Source organism: Castor canadensis, chromosome 8 (assembly GCF_047511655.1).
Source record: "Castor canadensis chromosome 8, mCasCan1.hap1v2, whole genome shotgun sequence".
Taxonomy (NCBI): Eukaryota; Metazoa; Chordata; class Mammalia; order Rodentia; family Castoridae; genus Castor; species Castor canadensis.
In genome coordinates this window covers 52252155-52271353 of record NC_133393.1, presented here as the reverse complement: position 1 = coordinate 52271353, position 19199 = coordinate 52252155, and the positions used below count along the sequence as shown (strand labels likewise).

At 36.6% G+C, this 19199-nt stretch overlaps 1 protein-coding gene across 2 annotated transcripts in view; it reads right to left on the bottom strand.

Moving 5' to 3' along the window:
- Nucleotides 1-19199, bottom strand: part of Gmds (GDP-mannose 4,6-dehydratase) — a 631788-nt gene that overhangs the window by 300541 nt on the left and 312048 nt on the right. For both annotated transcript variants that reach the window (XM_074082996.1, XM_020165951.2), the window contains exon 7: nt 11342-11469. In XM_074082996.1, the coding sequence (XP_073939097.1) occupies nt 11342-11469 (128 nt within the window). The remainder of the gene's footprint in view (nt 1-11341; nt 11470-19199) is intronic.

The following is a 19199-nucleotide window of genomic DNA, read 5'->3' as shown; positions in this document are numbered from 1 at the left end:
CTGTATCAGAGCAGGCATCACAATGAAAACAGCTGGAGGGGGCTGGGCCCCATTGCTTGGTGCCAGGCAAGGACTTCAGAGAGGGATTCTCCTCTCAAAGCGAGCCATTTCTCATGAAAACTTCAAGCAACAATCCCTGCTGCACTAACCATGGTCAGAAATTTGTTGAGAGAATCAAGGCAAAAGAAAGGAAAAGGCATTACACAAACACAAGAGGATAACCTTTTTTCTAGGGTTTAAGACAAGGTCTGGTGAAAGCTCTTTGTATTTTATCTTCAAACTTTAAATAAGATTCAGTGAAAACCAGCAAGAAATTCTGTAAATAAAGGACACACTATACAAAAAAAATGGAAACATGTAGCCCTTGGGATCCTAGTTTTTGCCTTTTCCTGGTGAGGAGGAGGTAGGCATGGCTGGGTTACCTGTCCATTGTGGACTTGGTGACAGAATGGCCCAAGAGGCAGGAAGCCTCTTCCAGTCATTTACCTGGAATGTAACTAGTTCCCTTCAGCACAGGTGGCCATACACTGTCACTATGCTCTGTGAGTCAGAGGCTGCAGGATGGACCTTGGACCTGTTCTGTAAGTATGTGGGTGATGGGCAGCCAGGAGGAAAAGACGGCACACCCACCAAGAAACTGATGGGACACTGTAGAATACCTCTCTTCTTCCTGAAAAGTTGACATAAATTTTCAGCACCTACTGTTAAGTAAATGTATACAGGAATCTTTAAGCTGGGTGTCAATGGCTTACTCCTATAATCCTAGCTACTTGGGAGGCTGAAATTGGGAGGACTATGGTTTGAGGCCAGGAAGTTCACAAGACTCTATCTCATTGCAAAAAAAAAAAAAAAAAAAGCTGGGTGTGGTGGTACATGCCTGTCAACCCAGCAAAGATGGCAGGAAGCATAAAATAGGAGAATCTCAGTCCAGACTGGCCTAGGCAAAAAGTGAGACCCAATTTCCAAAATAACCAGAGAAAAGAGGGTTGGAGGAATGGTGTAAGCAGTGGAGTACCTACCTAGCAAGTGTAAAGCCCTAAGTTCAAATCCCAGTAGCACCAAATAAAATAAAATAGAATATATATATATATATATTCTATATATATAGAATATATATATATATATAGAATATATATATATATATATATATATATATATACTATATATATATAGAATATATATATATATATTCTTTTTTTTTTTTTAAAGAATCTTTAAGGGATCAGAGTGTTGCTCAGAGGTAGAGTACAGGCTCAGCATGGGTAATGCCCTGGGTTCTATCTAAGGCACAACACATACAAAGAATCTTTGAGTAAAATTTTATGCACCTCAATGCAAAGCCCCTTATTAAAAAGGGACTTGTTTTTAATGTTTGGGTATGTGTTGGAATTAGGATGGGAGGGGAGAAGGGAAAGAATGGAAGAATTGAAGGTTAGGTCTATCTAGAAGAATGCTCTAGGATACAAGACCCTTAAAAATGGAGAGGAAATACTGCAGTGAGCCCACAAATAAAGTGATTTCTGAATTAGGTGATGCCACACTATCAGGCACACCTGGGAGTATTTTAGTACTTGGCTTTACACGCCAAGGTTATTTTTGTGAATTGCAAATTTTGTTTGATAAATCAGGGCCAGTATCAGTTTTTCTATTTTATACCTGTTCCTTATAAAGTAAGAATAAAATTTGATAGGAGAATCTAGATTCTCATAGGACAATCAAAAGATAGTCAGGAAACTGGCTACCATAAGAGCATATGGGCACAGCCCAGTTTCCTGCACAGTCTGCAAGCAACCAGAGAGAAGTATACTTAAAAGCATTTTGCTGGAATCTAGCAAATCCATCACAACTTGTGAAAAGATTAGCATAATGTCTTATGCTATGAAAACATCTTTGATAGTAAAAGGAATAACATATTATATATATATATATATATATATATATATATATATATATATATATATATACACAATATATATATGTATCTTATTTTAAGAAATTTCATAAAGAGTAGGATTTTATAAAGAAATGATCACAATTTACTGATCATCTGTTATGTATCAAGAATAACAGATGCTTGCCTTCAAGGAACTTCCTTGAAAGACTGACAGGAGGTAGCATCCTATGTTTATGGGAGTGACAATTCTATAGAAAGTAATGCTGTGAATCCAACCATTCTCTCCATAATACAAGAAAAATAGCATAAATGATCTTAAGTATTTTACATAACTCTTTGAAATACACAGAGAAGCTATCCTAAGGGGTAATTTCATCTATTTCTTTGAGAGCTTTACTAATAATTTCCATATGAGGCTTACATCTACAATGCAGAGACAATTTCTCAAAGGATTTCTCTATTTTGCCTTTAGCTAATTCTAATTCTGTAAAAGAATCCTTGTGAACTAAGTAGATTTAGGGGAAGTCTGATTCTTTATCTTTTAGGAGACCTTCTTTTAAATATACCCCAAATTCATCTGTATGGAACATATTTAACTGTGTGCAAGATATGCCCATAGTTTCTGAGGCAACTCTATCAAGTTGGTAACTCTGGAAATTTGACTACAAAAGGAAAATGGCTTTTGAATGTTCTCTAACTTCAGTAATGCAGAGTAGAATATGGGCTAATTTTTGGTAAATGATTTCCTACAATAAAGGTGTCCATTAAGTAGGATAAAGCCAAACAATACTTGAGAATGAATTCAAAAACTGGGATTTTGAATTTATCTTGATGTGTGTGCTTACTTATGTTTGTGTGCATGAAAGAGTAGCAAGGAGGAATAACTAAGGGGGAGGGAAGGAGGAAGGGAGATGAGGGGGAAGGAGAGAGGGAGAGGAGATTAATCTATAGTGTTTGTGTACATAGAACAGATGAAAATAAGAGAAAGACTGCCTTGATTAAAGATGCATTTTTCCCTTTCCAAAGTTCATTAGTGTAAAAGTGAAGCACTGAATATTAAAGACCTATATTTTCAATAAGTAAAATTACCAACAAATTTAGGTGAGGGTCTATTTTATCAGGCAATGCCATCTGAATAGTCTTGTTTTCCTTGATGGGTGTAAGTGGTTGTGACACAGGGGAGGAGCTGGTGGACCTAGGGGAGAGTCTAAGTTCTGAGCTCTGCAATGAGGGAAGAGGGCAGACCAGCCAGTGCAGAAGGAGGAAGCTAAGGAATCTCATGAACAGGAAAATGTTTAAAGTCATGATCACAGTATAAAAAGAAATTTCTCCACACTATTTTCCTCAGTTTCATATTCAGGGCTAGAACCAGACCTTCTTAGGAACTAAGGATCACTTCATTGTCGATCACATGATCGACAATGATGTGATGACCTGCCCCATCAATGGAAGTGACTACAGGGTACAGTATAGCTTCTATCTTAACATGCTTAATTATTACCCACTAGAACTTAAAAAGACATTTATAGTTCCTTAACCCATGTTCACAGGCTCAATGCCAACAGAATTTGCAATTCCATTCTATGTTGGGTTTGCACTCCCATCCCAACTACTGCTCACCCAGGACAGCTTTTCCAATTTAATGTCTTATGTTCACTTTGTATGTTTAAAGTCAAACTGAAAATGTGATCTAAAAATGCACTCACCCTCATACTTCTAAATACCTGTGGATGAAAACGTGATAAATAATTCATTTGAAAAATACAGACAGGAAAGCTGTCTTTCATTAACGCAAAAATTCAAATGGGGCCTACAATTTCTGATTCGGTCATGACCACTTCTAGGCCATCATTCCTAACCATTAAGACGTGGACAGATGAAACAGATAGCTATACTTCTTTATTTTTCTTGGCTTTAAAAATTAATACACCGAAAACCTTGAAGTTTGCTACACAGGGCTCAGGATGTAGCTCCGTGGTAGAGCACATGCTTAGCATAAACAAGGCCCTGGGTTCCAACCCTAGCAAGTCTCCCCTCCACTCCGCAAAAACAATATTTGACAGAAGAAAGGAGAAAAAAGGGGGAAATACAAGTTGAATTTATATATGTATATATATATATATATATATATACAGCCAGAATAGGGAAATGGTTTTCTTCTGTACTTTGGTGTGGTGAATAGTACTATCTTTTGGAAGAGAGATAGCTGTTTAATCTAAACATTTTAGATTTCAAAACTATAGAAAATCTGTTACATGCTTCCCCCCCCACAAAAATAAAAAAACAAGTCTATTCTTTCCTTTTTCTTTGTAAGATCTTTGAGTTGCCTTTGTATAGATGGCTGGTTTGTTAGAAATACACAGAAAACAATCATGTTCTTCTAATTACAAATAAAAGAGCCTATTTATTTAGTTATTTGCATTTTTTCTGGAATATTTTTCAAAACCTGTACCATACAGCTTATATAAGATTTCCCCTCCAATGGAAAACAGCAGTCAATACCTCGCCAGTCAATATATAAAGTCAAAATTTAAAAACCAATCTGTTACAACTAATACATTAAACAAGAAGGTTACTGACATATTTTCCTTCAAAGAAAGAACATCCTAGGTTCCTAAATAAGAGCATGGATTAGACTCCTGGACTTAGTAGAAATCCTACCACTGCTCTTGTTTCCTACCTGTCAGATGACGAAGATTCCACTAGGACAGGCTCTCCAGGAACAGCCTCACCTCCACCCCTAGTCAGCTCTCTGCAGATATTCACATAATGACTTCAAAAGTGGAATGATGGTGTTCAGATAGAGATTTCTACAGTGACCTGGTATGTCTCACCTGAGGTCACTTTAGGAGTTAAACCTCACTCCTGCTTCCTGTTAGGTGAGGCCTTAATAAAACAGATTCTGGCACCACTAACACTTCAGAGAAGTGAAACACAAAAGATTCTACTTTTATATGCTACTCTTTGTGCATGTGTGTGAGCATGCACACACACCCATGCACTAGTTTGTTGACAGTGATGTTTTAACCAGCAAACTTCCCTTAAATAAGATCTCAGAAAGTTTAAGTGGTATCTCTTCATTTCAGATTGGTGACACATATGTCTAAAATGTTAAGACAGATAGGGAAGAAAAGACAAGAGAAATGTTGGTCAGTTCTCCCCAACTCTGTTCATAGTCTACATCCCCTGCAGAGACTCCCCAGCTTTCCCAGTTATCAGTACTAGCTGAGTACTGGAAGCTGCATTGATATACACTGAAGGTCCACTCATTTAGAGGATAATGGACAGAGGGAGAAGAAGACCTCACTCCACAGTTTCCCCAAACACACCCTCTGTATTTTTGCCTAATACACCCAGAATCATAGATCCAGCAAGATCAGAAACATATCTATGTCAGATTCTTATCTTACAAGTATTTCTCTTCCTCCTGGGCCATGAATGGTAGGAAGAAAAAAAGGAAGAGCTTAATTTTCTTTTTTTTTTTTTTTTTCATTTTTCTTTTATTATTCATATGTGCATACAAGGCTTGGTTCATTTCTCCCCCCTGCCCCCACCCCCTCCCTTACCACCCACTCTGCCCCCTCCCTCCCTAATACCCAGCAGAAACTATTTTGCCCTTATTTCTAATTTTGTTGTAGAGAGAGTATAAGCAATAATAGGAAGGAACAAGGGTTTTTGCTGGTTGAGATAAGGATAGCTATACAGGGCATCGACTCACATTGATTTCCTGTGCATGGGTGTTACCTTCTAGGTTAATTCTTTTAGATCTAACCTTTTCTCTAGTACCTGTTCCCCTTTTCCTATTGGCCTCAGTTGCTTTAAGGTATCTGCTTTAGTTTCTCTGCGTTAAGGGCAACAAATGCTAGCTAGTTTTTTAGGTGTCTTACCTATCCTCACCCCTCCCTTGTGTGCTCTCGCTTTTATCATGTAAGAGCTTAATTTTCAATGTGCCTAGAAATGGAGTGGTACTTTAGTGCTAATGTCCCCAAACCCACTCTCCACTGTAAATGGGTGGTTAGGATAATGGTATAGGTACCAGGACTAAGCTGGTATTTTGGTTTCATTAGCCTTTACTGTTAGGGCTTTGGGCAAAGCATCAATGAATCTTCTCAGTTTCTTCAGCCGTAAAATGAGGACATGTGACTTATCTTTCAGGAGTGTTGTACCGATAAGATAATGTTTATACAATCCTCAATAAGGTTTCTGTCACCTAACATAGTAAGTACCTAACATTCCACAATAATTTTTATTTTAAAAAGCACCATTGCTGTTATTCAGTATGTGCTCCCAACAAGAAAAAGAAGATAGGAGGTTATGATGTTAAATTTAGTGAACTTTAAGCCCACTTCTAATGACATTTGACAGTAAAAACTCTTCAGGAGCATCTGTGAGGTTGGATGTGGGCAGAAAACTACTCCCTGATTCATAAATGGTTTTTGCTGAGTCTGGCAAGACCTGAAGTTAGGTAGATCTCTCGATTACATGTGTCTCTCAAGGGCAAGGGTCCCTCTTATAAGTGGTAAAAGCTTAAACTTATTTTCATGCCAGTACCTAAAGGTGCCCAAGTCAAATAAGTTCAAAGGGTGCCCTATCACAATCTTAGCTGGCTAGTGAAGATTCACGTATCAGAACTTTGGGACAGTCAGTTCTACTATAAAAAAATCTGTTCAACTTTGTGCGAACAGCATTTTTCAGTCTTATAGGGCTTTACACAAAGCAACTAAAATGTGACCATGGTAGTGCTCAATAGAATACATGTTGGGTGAACAATGCCATCCTGCAAAGTTAGAGGTTCTTCCCTTTGCAGTTTTGAGTCACCACTTGAAAGTGGATCATATGCCCCAGAGTGTGCTCAAAAATGCCAGGAGTCAGTACATACAAAGGGAGCAGGTAAGAAAACACCTTGTGGAGGGCTCAGGGAAAACAGAAAATAAGAACATTTCAAAAGTTCAAATTGCTTACTATATCTTATAAGAAATAGGAATTTTTATTAACTTGTCATTGTTTAAATTAAGCATCTACAATTGTCAACATTAGCACTATTGTAATTATCTAAATATTGTAATTTTTTTTCAAAATACCCAGAAGCGGGGGTGGGGGAGAGGTGGTCCAAATAATGTATAGACATGTACATAAATGTAAAAATGATAAAATAAAATTAAAAAATAAAACAACAGAAAACCCAAAATATAGTTTGGTATTAATTATCTTGGGTGGTAGATATTTGAGTGTTTATAGTAAAATGTGTTCAATTATCTCTGTATATTTAAAACCTGTGTAATAAAACATTGGCAAAGATATATTTCACCTATAGCTTATTTATTATGAAGTAAACTATAATTTAATACAGTTTTAATATACTTTCTTCATTTCAAGTTGAAATACTTAAAAAATATTTTTGGCAGTACTGGGGATTGACCTTCATGGCCTTGGTGCTTGGTAGGTAGGTACTCTACCACTTGAGCCATGCCTCCAGCACTTTTTATGCTGGTTATTTTTGCATTAGAGCCGCACTTTAGCATCCTGTTCCACAATCCTCCTATTTGTGCTTCCTGGTGTGTAGCCCAGGATGACAGACATGTGCTGCTATAACCAATCATTGGTTGAAATGGGGTCTTACAAATTTTTTTTGTCCAGGCTGGCCTTGAGCCATGATCCTTCCAATCTTCACATCCCAAGTAACTAAGATTACAGGTTTGAGCCACTGTGCCTGGCCTTCTAATACATTTCATTCACTTAAATAATTTTTAAAGCATTTTGGTCTAGGAAGCAGGACTATAAATGGATATGAATGAAATCAGAATAAACAAGAGGAAATGACTTCATGGTGTTTAAAAGATAGAAATAGACTAATCATATATGTCAAGCACATTGATGCCAATTTTTATAGGGTTGCTATTAGGTCCTTTTCACAGATGAGTAAACTGAGAAATGACAACTTATCTAAGGATGAGGAGCAATTCACTGGCCCAGGTAGGATTTATTTTCTCTGTGTCATAGTCAATGGACCAATACTCTCTATTAGGGTAAAGACATCTGAATGTAAAAATGTGAGTCTCCTAACCTAAAGATTTATCAACATCTTTGTTTAAACAAGAGGCATTACATACTTACAATGTATGCAAGTGAAACACAATTGTGACTTCTTTGATTTACATTTGCAAACAGTTCTTCAACCTAAAGCTAATCCCCCTGACAGAATGCACATGCATTCTCTTTAAGAGTGTGGATATAGCTATGCATGTTAATTTTGGCAACAAACTTACTTTTAGTCACAAGTCTATGAAGTAACATTATTTTAATAAATTTACGATTACTGTTTAGTTTTTTGGAGCTCTTTGAATGTTCTAGATATTAATCGTTTATCTGTGGAATAGCTGGCAAAGATTTTCTCCCATTCTGTGGGTTATCTGTTGATTCTGGTAATTGTTCCTTTTGATGTGCAGCAACTTTATAATTTGATGCAGGCCCATTTGTTAATTTTTGCTCTTATATCCTGGGCAACCGGTATCCTATTGAAAAGATAATTCCCTATGTGCATATCTCCAGCATTAATTTCTGTCCTAATTTTTATTATTTCTTTCCATCTGCTAATTTGGGGTTTGACATATTCTTGTTTCTCTAGGGACTATTTATTTGTGATTTCTCTTTTTTTGATGTAGGTGCTCATAGCTATTAACATCCCCCTTAACACTGCCTTTGCTGTATCCCATAGGTTCTGGTAGGTTGCATTTTCATTATCATTAGGTTCTAGGAACTTTTGGATTTTCCCTTATTTCTTCATGACCCACTGGTCATTCAACAATGTGTTGCTTGGTCTCCATATATCTGAATATTTACTGTAGTTTCTTTAGCTGTTAAGTTCTACCTTTACCCCATTATGGTCTGAAATAGCAGGGAGTTATTTCAACTTATATTTACTAAGACTTGCTTTGTGTCCTAAAATATGATTTGCTTTAGAGAAAGTTGCATGGGATGCTAAGAAGAATATGTATTGTGCAGCTGTTGGATGATGTCTGCTTAGTGCATTTGGTTTACAGTGTCATTACATTCTGAAACTTCTTTGTTGATTTTTCCTGTCTGAACGACCTATCTATTGCTGATATGGAGTATTGAAGTCTCCCACTATCACTGCTAGGGTCTACTTGTGCTTAAGAAATGTCACTATTTCTGCAAAGGAAAAGTAGCAAAGTATGAATTCTTAATAATGGTGCCTTTTCAGAAATCAGGAAATTTAGACTTCTTTCAGCACATATAAATGAGAACTATGAAAAGCTTCTTATATCATTAATAGAATATTACCATTAGAACTCCAGAAGCATCTTCACTATACAAAACTCATTGGTACTGCAGAACAAATCAAATCTTAGCTATCAAGGAGAATGCCTTAACTTTGTGATTCTTTGTGTGTATGGAATGTAACAATTTCACATTTTTATTAAAAGGTCTGAGCATGTTAACATCAGGTGGGTATTTTTACATCTGGGCATTTTGTATTAACATCATTTTTTCAAGCAATCATAAAAATGACAAGCTTTCAAATATTTGAGCCCAAACTATTTATAAAATATTTTTATTTTATGTGAATACAAACATGAGTTCTTTATGCCAAGATTTGGGCTACACCCCTTAGCAATGCTGGCCTTGGCCTTTATAGAGTGAGAAGATGGGAAAACCATTGGTTCACAAATTTTCTCTTTACTTACATACTTATTTAATAGTTTCATTCCTTTTCATCAGATTGTTGGTCTATTTTTAAAATGTCATTTCTGCTCCTAATTGTAAAGGTTTACATGTGTCCATTTCAAAGATATGGAAACATAAAAATCATAAAGAAGAGAATAAACAAAACAAATAACAAGCACTCTCAACATATTGGTATAGTATTTTATCAAAATCTAATATATTCCTGAGTTCTAGTACAAATTTCTTTCACCTAAGTCAATAAAATAAAATGAAACGAAATAAAGTCTTTTTGCTGTCCAAATCAAGAGAAGAATTTGGATATAGCTTTAATGTAGCACAAGTATATAAATATTGTAGAAGGCTACACACACAAATGGTATTACTAAAAAATGCGGTATTTATTTTTACAAAACTTGCTTCCTATTTTCAGTAGGAAGGGCTATTTAAGTTAGACAAAGTTTTAGCTTCTCCTATTCATATTTCCTATCTCCTCTTTCTTCTAATTTCTGCAAGTGTGGATTTTTTAATGTAATATTCTTAAAATACATCTTAGGACTATAGCTGTAAAATGCTTCTTTGTAATTATAACTTAGAAAACCATATTTAAAAGATCAAAATGCTGAACTATTCAAAATTTTAAATCAGAATTTCTGTCCATAAAATAAATCAGTATCACATGTTCAAGTACATACACATTTTTAGTTGTCATAAACAAAATAAAAACATAGGCAAAGCTAATGTTTATGTTAGCAAACGAATCACTTATTTTCTTTCTTTCTTTCTTTTTGTTTTTTTTAGTGGCACTAGGGTTTGAACTCAGGGCCTCACACTTGCCAAGCAGGCGCTCTATCATTTAAGCCACTCCACCAGAACCTTATTTGTTTTGTTTTATAAATTTTCAAATTTCTTTTTGAATTACAGCAATGCACAAGGAAGTCAAATTCAATTTCCCAGACAAAAATGTTCAGGACAGAAAGACTTCTGTGCATCACATGAAATCTGTAGGCAGCTAAACAAGAACAAGGTCATCTACCATGGTAGAGGTGTGGTAGACTATACCTTTACCATGCTTGTTCATGTACGGATATAGAATCAGCATGGAGATTTAACTATATCCATTACTCTGCACTAATGTCATTATTAACACTCCCATCCCTCTTTAATGGAGAAAGCTCATTGGTATGCAATGGGAAGAAGCCTGTGGTGTTACAAGATATAATGCAAAACCCAAAAGTTTCAGAAGAATGTTACTCTCAGAGAAATTTTATAGAATAATGTAAATCTAAAGGTCTTGCATTACATAAAGTGAAATTGGATACTGCTTCTTAAAGAGTTGAAAACAAGTATCTTTATATTCAAAACATTCTTAAAAAGGCGGTTGTCTGAGTACTGGGTAAGGAAGAGGAGAAGGTGAAACAATGGGGCAGGATGAAAGCTTTGGAAAGTGAAGAGAACCAACATTCAAAATTTCTCAATCCATCTTCCCATCCATCATTCAAAGTACTGGCCAGCACCATTCCTTCAACCAATTTAAAATAAAACAAAACTGTGAACGATTTCCTTGTTGAAATAACATTCAGTATAAGCAACATGTACTCCTGAGCCATCAAGTCTTGAACTGGAAATAGCATGAAGTTAACCATATGTGCACCAGAAGTTTATATGCCACCACCTCTAGGTCATGCTTTTTGCTACAGACCCAGCATTTAAAATATCAACTGATAAAGGCATTTTCTAAGAACAGAATGAGTCAGTTCCTACCTCTACATAGTCCTTGGCATGGCCCCAGTCTCGTTTGGCATCCAGATTTCCCAAACTGAAACATTCCAGTTGTCCTAGGTAAATCTTAGCTACTGACCGGCTAATTTTTCGAGTGACAAAATTAGCTCCTAAAAAAAGACAAAAGGTGTATTATTAGCGCAGTACCTTTGACATTTAACAGTTTGGTGAACCAAACTCAATCATCAGCCTCTGGGCATTTCTTTCATTCTCCTCCCCACCCTTAAAAAAAGAAAAAGAAAAAAGATCATTAACTGTCACTTAGACAAGTTAAGAAGTTCTAATTCTAAATGTCACATCAGCTCAGCTTTCATAACAAACATTTTTTCTTCAGGGGATATCTTAACATTCCTAATTTGCTGTTTCAATATGCAACCCAGGCTTTAGGCCAAAGAAAAGATATGGAATGCCAGTTTTTAAACAGAGAATTCTAAAGGGTTGTATAAAGGGAAATACCAGAAAGGAAGACAGACATCTAAGACCACCCTGATTTTTTTAAGAACACAAACATCATATATTCCTATTAATAAGGTTATTTTGGGGCCCCTGGGAAGAAGGGGGAAGTAACTTAGTTCACAGGGATTGCTAGTTAAGGAAACCAAAAGCAAATTTATTTGGGCTGCCTCTCTCTTAACAAAATAAGTGGTGATCACTCTTATTTAGAAATAAGTTCAGCCATCCAAATATAAAGTATGGCATGGTTCTGAGTCAAATATTTCTCTGTATTATACTGACTGCAATGCCATTTTCCAATGTCATATAAGTGATATCTAAGAAAACGGGCTTCTGACTTTTGTCATTTTTATATTAAACTTTTTAAAATTATTTGATGAAAAGTGCCATAAATTGATAAAATTACTGAGATTGTTTTAATGTTCTTTGGCTTTTAATGAAAGTCTCTCTCTGCTTTGATTTCACTTTTTTTTCTCTCTTTTAAGAGACATGGTGTTGTTATATTGCCTAGGCTGGTTCAACTCCTGGGCTCAACTGACTCTCTTGCTTCAGCCTTCTGAGTAGCTGGTACTATAGTTGTATGTACCATGCCTAGCTTCTACTAATTTTAAAAGATCACAAAGAAGGACAAAATTAAAAGGCATTTCTGAGTCCTTGTATCTAGGTGAGGTTATCAGAAAACACTATTTAATGTCAAATTCTCAAGACAAAAAAAAAGACACATGACTGAAATATAGATATGTATTATGAATATTATGTATTATATATATGTATATATATGTATGTGAGTTAATAATGACTTCATATAGCTCCGATATACTGATATGTCATTATCACATGTTGAAAACTTTACCTTTATTCTTTTGTACAAGAAGCAGTGAGGCAAATATGATAAAAGGTTTTGGCTTCTGGAGAAAAACTGGCATAGGACTAAGGGGAATATTTCTAAATAATTTTCTAAATTTTAATAAGAAATGTGGCCTAGCACAAGTTCAAACACATACTGAACTTACTACAACAACTCAGTATATACATTAATACCAATGCTAGATGATTAAAAAGACAATGGGCCTGCAATGGAAACCTAAATGTTCAAATCTCCCTTACAATTCACAGGCTTCAAGTTTCCATAACAGTTCATAAAACATAGTTCTTTAAGAAGGAGCCATTCAAAATGAAGAAAATTAACACATTTTTAATTTTCTATTGACTTTAACAAATTTAACTTTATGACTAAACTTAGATTTTATGTCTGTCTTTATATCAATGTCAGGATTACACTGTCAACCCAAGTATACCAGATAAAGTATGCCAAATTAGTAAACTAAGTTTCCCATACAAACAGCTCAGATTTTCCAATTGACCCAAGATTTAGGACCCAAGGGAAGCACCTGACCTTGTGTGACTTACTCATTCTTCCAATCAATATTACCTGAGCCCTTATCCAGCCCAAGCACTGAGCTGAGCAATGGGTACTTGGAAGTGAAAAGGCAGCGCCTGCTGTTAGGGAGCATGGAGAAGGGAGAAGTTAGGTCAATTAATCCATGCTGACCTGTTTGTCTCTACTGGATACTTCATTTTCAAAGTTCATCCATCTTGTAAGCTTCAATCAGTGTATCGTTCCTTTTTAAGGCCAAATAATATTCTACTATAAGAAAAATATCCTATATTTTATTTACCTACTCATTAACAGATGGATACCTGTGTTGTTTCCAATATTTGGCTGTTGTGAATAATGCTGCTATGAACATTTGTGTACAAGTCTTTTGTGTGGCCATGTGTTTAACTTCTTTTGAGTTTATACATAGGAGCTCTATGGTTAACTTAACTGATAACTATAGACTGTCTTCCAAAGTGGCTGTACAACTTTACATTCCTACAGTGAAATAGGGTTCTGATTTATGCACAACCACTCCAACACTGGTTATGGTCTATGTTTTTTATAGCATAGCCATCATAGTGATATCTCGTTATGATTTTGATTGGCATTTCTCTGATAACAATGATATCAAGAATCTGTCTTTTCATGTGCTTGCTGGACATTCGTATATCTCCTTTGGGGAAATGTCTGTTCAGGCCCTTTGTACATTTTGAATTGGGTTACTTGTCTTCTAATGATAAAGAGTTCTGCATCCAAGTTGTTTTCTTAATTTCATTTTCAGGTTAATTTTAAACATTACTTTTGCAATCATGTTTTACTACTTAATTCTTAGGACAGACCAAAATGATTTTTTAAAAATCTACTCTTAAAACTTCACTTCTTATTACACAAGACGGCTGCTTTTAGGAGACAACTATATAAAATCACAGAATGTGGGCTGGCAGAGTGAATCAAGAAATAGAGCACCTGCCTAGCAAGCTTGAGGCCCTGAGTTCAAACCCCAGTACCACCAAAACAGAAAAAAAAAAGTCAAATTACTAAACTCACAGAATGTGAGACCTTAGAGGGCACTTTTCCCAACCATCCAAAATGTGTAGATGAAGGTAAGGAGGTCCTGGAAGCTGAGTACCTACCTACTGGCAGGACCAATTCCTGCACCTGACCCAGTAAAGGTTATTGATGTCTAGCCCTCTGCGGCTCTCACTAATCCACAGAACCCAGCAAAAGGTGAGCCTCTTCCAATGAGATGACCTCAGTGATTGTGAATCAGAACCCATGTGGATAATGGAACTCTCAGAAAGTTTAAATGCATATCTGATTCCAAGTATCTGAACTAGAAGACTTCAGTAGGAAAAGGACTAAGAAAAAAGTTAACCCAGTGATTGGAGGACAGCTGTAGTTAATTATTTGTGCTATCTTGCACAAACCATTTGACAGCCCTGAAGTTAATCTCCTCTGTAAACTATCTGCATATTAACATCTGCCATGCCAAACTAAGGGTAGAAGAATGCATTTGAAATAGTGTTGCAGAACATAAAGCACTATAGAAATATAAGGACTATCATTGTGCCCTTGTTTATAAAAATAAGGATAATAACAGGTAGGTTTCAGAAAATCCAGTTAATAGGCTTAGTAAATACTCAGTAAGTGCTAGCTGTTATTATATTAAAATGGTAATGATATCTACAATTAAGTCCCAAAGAAAAGTTCAAATTTCTTCATTTGTAACTATGTCTCATAGTCATATGTTCTCTGATTTTGAAAGTAGGAGGTTGAAAACAGATCTAAATACATAGTCATGGCCAAAAGTAGGTATGTGGACTCATGCAGGAAGCATTACTAAATACTTCTTGTATCATTGTGGGTTACTTTTTCAATATAAAGTTATTAACCTAGGAAAATGAGAGTACCTACATAATTCACATACAAGTATACTCATAAGAGAATAAAGGAGGGTTTGGTCTCAACACCAGTTCATTTTTTAGTTAGGATATATTCCTTGTACAGGGGGTAATTCATTGTGACAATTCCAAATAGGCTTATATAGTACATTGGGTACATTGTCCCCATCATCTCTCCCCCTCAACCCAAAAGGTTTCATTGTTCTATTTCATATAAGTGTATGATGTCCATCAACCATATTCTCTCACCTTAATTTCTTCATTCACCCTTTCCTCTCACAAATACCTTCACACACACTGTACCTATTTTACAGTCCTCTCTTTTGTTATTAACTTCTAAGTCAATGTTCAAAGGGGTTTTTCAGTGTATACTGAAAGTGAGTATACTTTACTTTGGTCAGTTAACCCCTTCCATTACTCTCCCTTACCTCTTTCCTCCCACCCCCCTTTGTCAACAGCTTTCAATACTTACCATTATATCCTCTACCTTCACAGATGTTATGTTTTATAATATTTTTGATGCTATAACATTCTCTTTTCCTTTCCTTCCTTCCCCAAGTTCTATAGTATAGTTCCATTATTATAAACATGCTGTACATAAGAGTTTGTATAGGATGATGTTTGATTTTGTATATATGTTTACCTTTTGGATCTATCTTCTACATATGAGAGAAGACATGTGGCATTTGTCTTTTTGAAACTGGTGTACTTCACTTTTTGCAGCCATTAACCTTTAAACCACATGGTGTCTTTTTTTGTTGTTGTTGTTCAGTACTGGGGTTTGAACTAAGGGCTTACACCTTGAGCCACTCCACCAACCCTTTTTGTGGTGTTTTTTTTTTTTTTTTTTTTGAGATAGGGTCTCCTGAACTATTTTACCCAGGCTGGCTTTGAACTGCAATCCTCCTGATCTCTGTCTCCTGAGTAGCTAGAATTATAGGCATTAGCAACCTGCACCTGCTATACCACATTTTCTTGATCCATCAGTTGTAGGGCATCTGGGTTGTTTCCATACCTTAGTTATTGTGAATCAACACTAGTTCTAAGATATTGATAATAATTCGCTGGTAAATGGATGGAATTGGAGAACATCATTCTGAGTGAGGTTAGCCTGGCTCAAAAAACCAAAAATCGTATGTTCTCCCTCATATGTGGACATTAGATCAAGGGCAAACACAACAAGGGGATTGGACTTTGAGCACATGATAAAAGCGAGAGCACACAAGGGAGGGGTGAGGATAGGTAAGACACCTAAAAAACTAGCTAGCATTTGTTGCCCTTAACGCAGAGAAACTAAAGCAGATACCTTAAAGCAACTGAGGCCAATAGGAAAAGGGGAACAGGTACTAGAGAAAAGGTTAGATCAAAAAGAATTAACCTAGAAGGTAACACACACGCACAGGAAATTAACGTGAGTCAACTCCCTGTATAGCTATCCTTATCTCAACCAGCAAAACCCCTTGTTCCTTCCTATTATTGCTTATACTCTCTCTACAACAAAATTAGAGATAAGGGCAAAATAGTTTCTGCTGGGTATTGAGGGGGGGGAGAGGGAGGGGGCGGAGTGGGTGGTAAGGGAGGGGGTGGGGGCAGGGGGGAGAAATGAACCAAGCCTTGTATGCACATATGAATAATAGAAGAAAAAAAATAAATAAGATATTGATAATGAGTTTTGCCAGCATGACAGAAAGAACTTGTGTTCAGACAAAACAACAAATGAAAATTATCACATTAAAAACACCAATATATGTTGGGTAAAATATGATTATTACTATTTCTTTAAATCCAATGCTGAGCCTCTAGGAAATGAAGAGAAATCCACAGGTGAAGCGGGATTAAAACACAGACCATGGATAGGAACTAAAGAGTGTGGCTAGGAAGAAAAATGAAAGGCCACCTCAAGTCAAGGAAACATGACTTTCAGTAGGGAACTAAGACTAACACACAATGTTCAATGTTAGTTCCTATACCTGTAATTCTAGTACTTTTATCACTGCTATTTTCTTAAGAAGGTATTTTAAGTTCTCATTGTCTTATTTATAGGAGGGGATCATATCTGCAGTAGGGACCAAAGAAGGACTCCATTTCCAAGTCTACATCAATGTAAAGTACTTCTGTCAGTTCAAAGGCTTGCTGCTTTGGATTATATTCTCTCTCTCCATGAATGTCTCCAAAGTATGTTCAAGGTTGAAGAAAGATTAGAAGACCTACAGCAGAAATTCCAAAAGAAAGAGTATGCATCTCCATTATTCAAAACAGCATTTTGTAACAAGACTTCATGAAAAAAATTTTCTAAATAATTTTAGTATGTCAAAGACAATGACTTTGGGGTTACTATTGACAAAGCTCATCTGTGGTTCTTGGAAGTAGCAGTTCCAAGTCTGTTCCATCTGGACTAGTGGAGTAGGTTGTGAGCCTTTAGTGTTTCCATCAACCCTTTTTTGGGCCAAAGCATATGGGATAAGACAGGGAACTAAGTAAAGGACCTGCACTCTGTTTTATGTCTGAGTCAAAGAGATCTCCTCGGACATCACCAGACAGGCCAAGGGCAACTGCTTCTAGATGTGCTAAGCAATGCAGGGAGAATCAGCAGCAAGACATGAGGAGTGATGAGAGGGCTGGCAGCCCAGCTAAGATGCTTATACAGGCAGGGAATGGAAGATGTCCTATAACTGAGGTGTAGAGAGAAGACTACCTAGGAGTGAATCCAATATACCCTAAGATACTCAGAAATGAGAAGCCTGGGAATTTTACCAACAGCAGACTCTGAGAAGAGCCAAGCCCAGGACTGGTCCCACCTATATGGCCTCCAAACAGGGGAGTAACATAGGCAACAACTCTGAGGCTGAAACCAGGAGACAGTGAAAGTCCCACCTGGGTCTGAGCATGCCAGTTGACCCTTAGTAAGCACAAGGCCAAATAAGGCATACCTATATCCCATATAACTAGATGCCATCTTAAAGAGAAAACAAAAGAAAGCATACCTATTTCAGAGCATAGAAAAACTAGCTTTGACACTATTAGAGCAGACACTGACCGTTTTAAATTTAACTTGTTCTATATTAATTTTCTGAGGCTGCCACAACAAATTACCAAAATCTGAGTGGTTTAAGATGACAACTTACTGTCTCACAGTTCTGGGAGTTGAAAGCTTGGGGTCCCACAAAGCCTGTCTTCTGTAGGGCTCTTTGCAGGAGAACCTTTCTCTGTTTCTTTCAGTACTTGAGGGCAACTAGCATATGGCTTCATTGCTCCTACCTCTGCCTCCATCTTCACATGTCCTGCTCCTCTTGTGTATTCATCCTCCCCTCTTCTGTTTCCTGTAAGACTCCTGTCATTGGATTGAGGGCGCATGCTGATCAACCACAATGATCTCTTCATCTGAAGATCCCTAACTTTATTATACCCCAAAGAACTTTTTTTAACATGAGGTCACATTCACAGGTTCCAGGAATTAGGATGTGGAAGCATCTTTCTGGGAGCACCACTCAACCAAACTTGGATCAAATATTAGAGTATTTGAAATATGATAAAATATAAATGGGACATTGTTTCATTACATAAATATCATTCCAAGGGTAACTGTGTATCTTTTAGGTGTGTAACAGTCAAATAGGGTATTCTCTTGTACAAGATTAATTTAAAGGTGGTCAAATAAGTTTCCCTTCTACTTTAGCTCTGTAAGTTTGTCTCAGAAAATATGGGTACTTCTGTGGGTCTCTTTCTTCAGAGAATATGCATTTATCTATGATTTCACAATGGAAATGCCATACATATTCATGTATTTATTACTTCCTTAATCATTTCCCTTTTTTTCTTTATTCATTTATTCATATGTGCATGCATTGTTGGGGCCATTCCCCCCCCACCCCCTACTCTCTGCCCCTCTGCCCTACACCCCTTGTTTCTAGGCAGAACCTGTTCTGCCCTTTTCTCCAACCTAGTTGAAGAGCAGACATAAGCAATAATAAGAAACACAAAGCATTTCTGCTAGTTGAGATAAGGATAGCTATACAGAGAGATTCCTAGCATTGCTTCTATGCACAAGTGTATTACAACCTGAATTGATTCATCTCTACCTGACCTCTTCACTACTTCCTGGTCA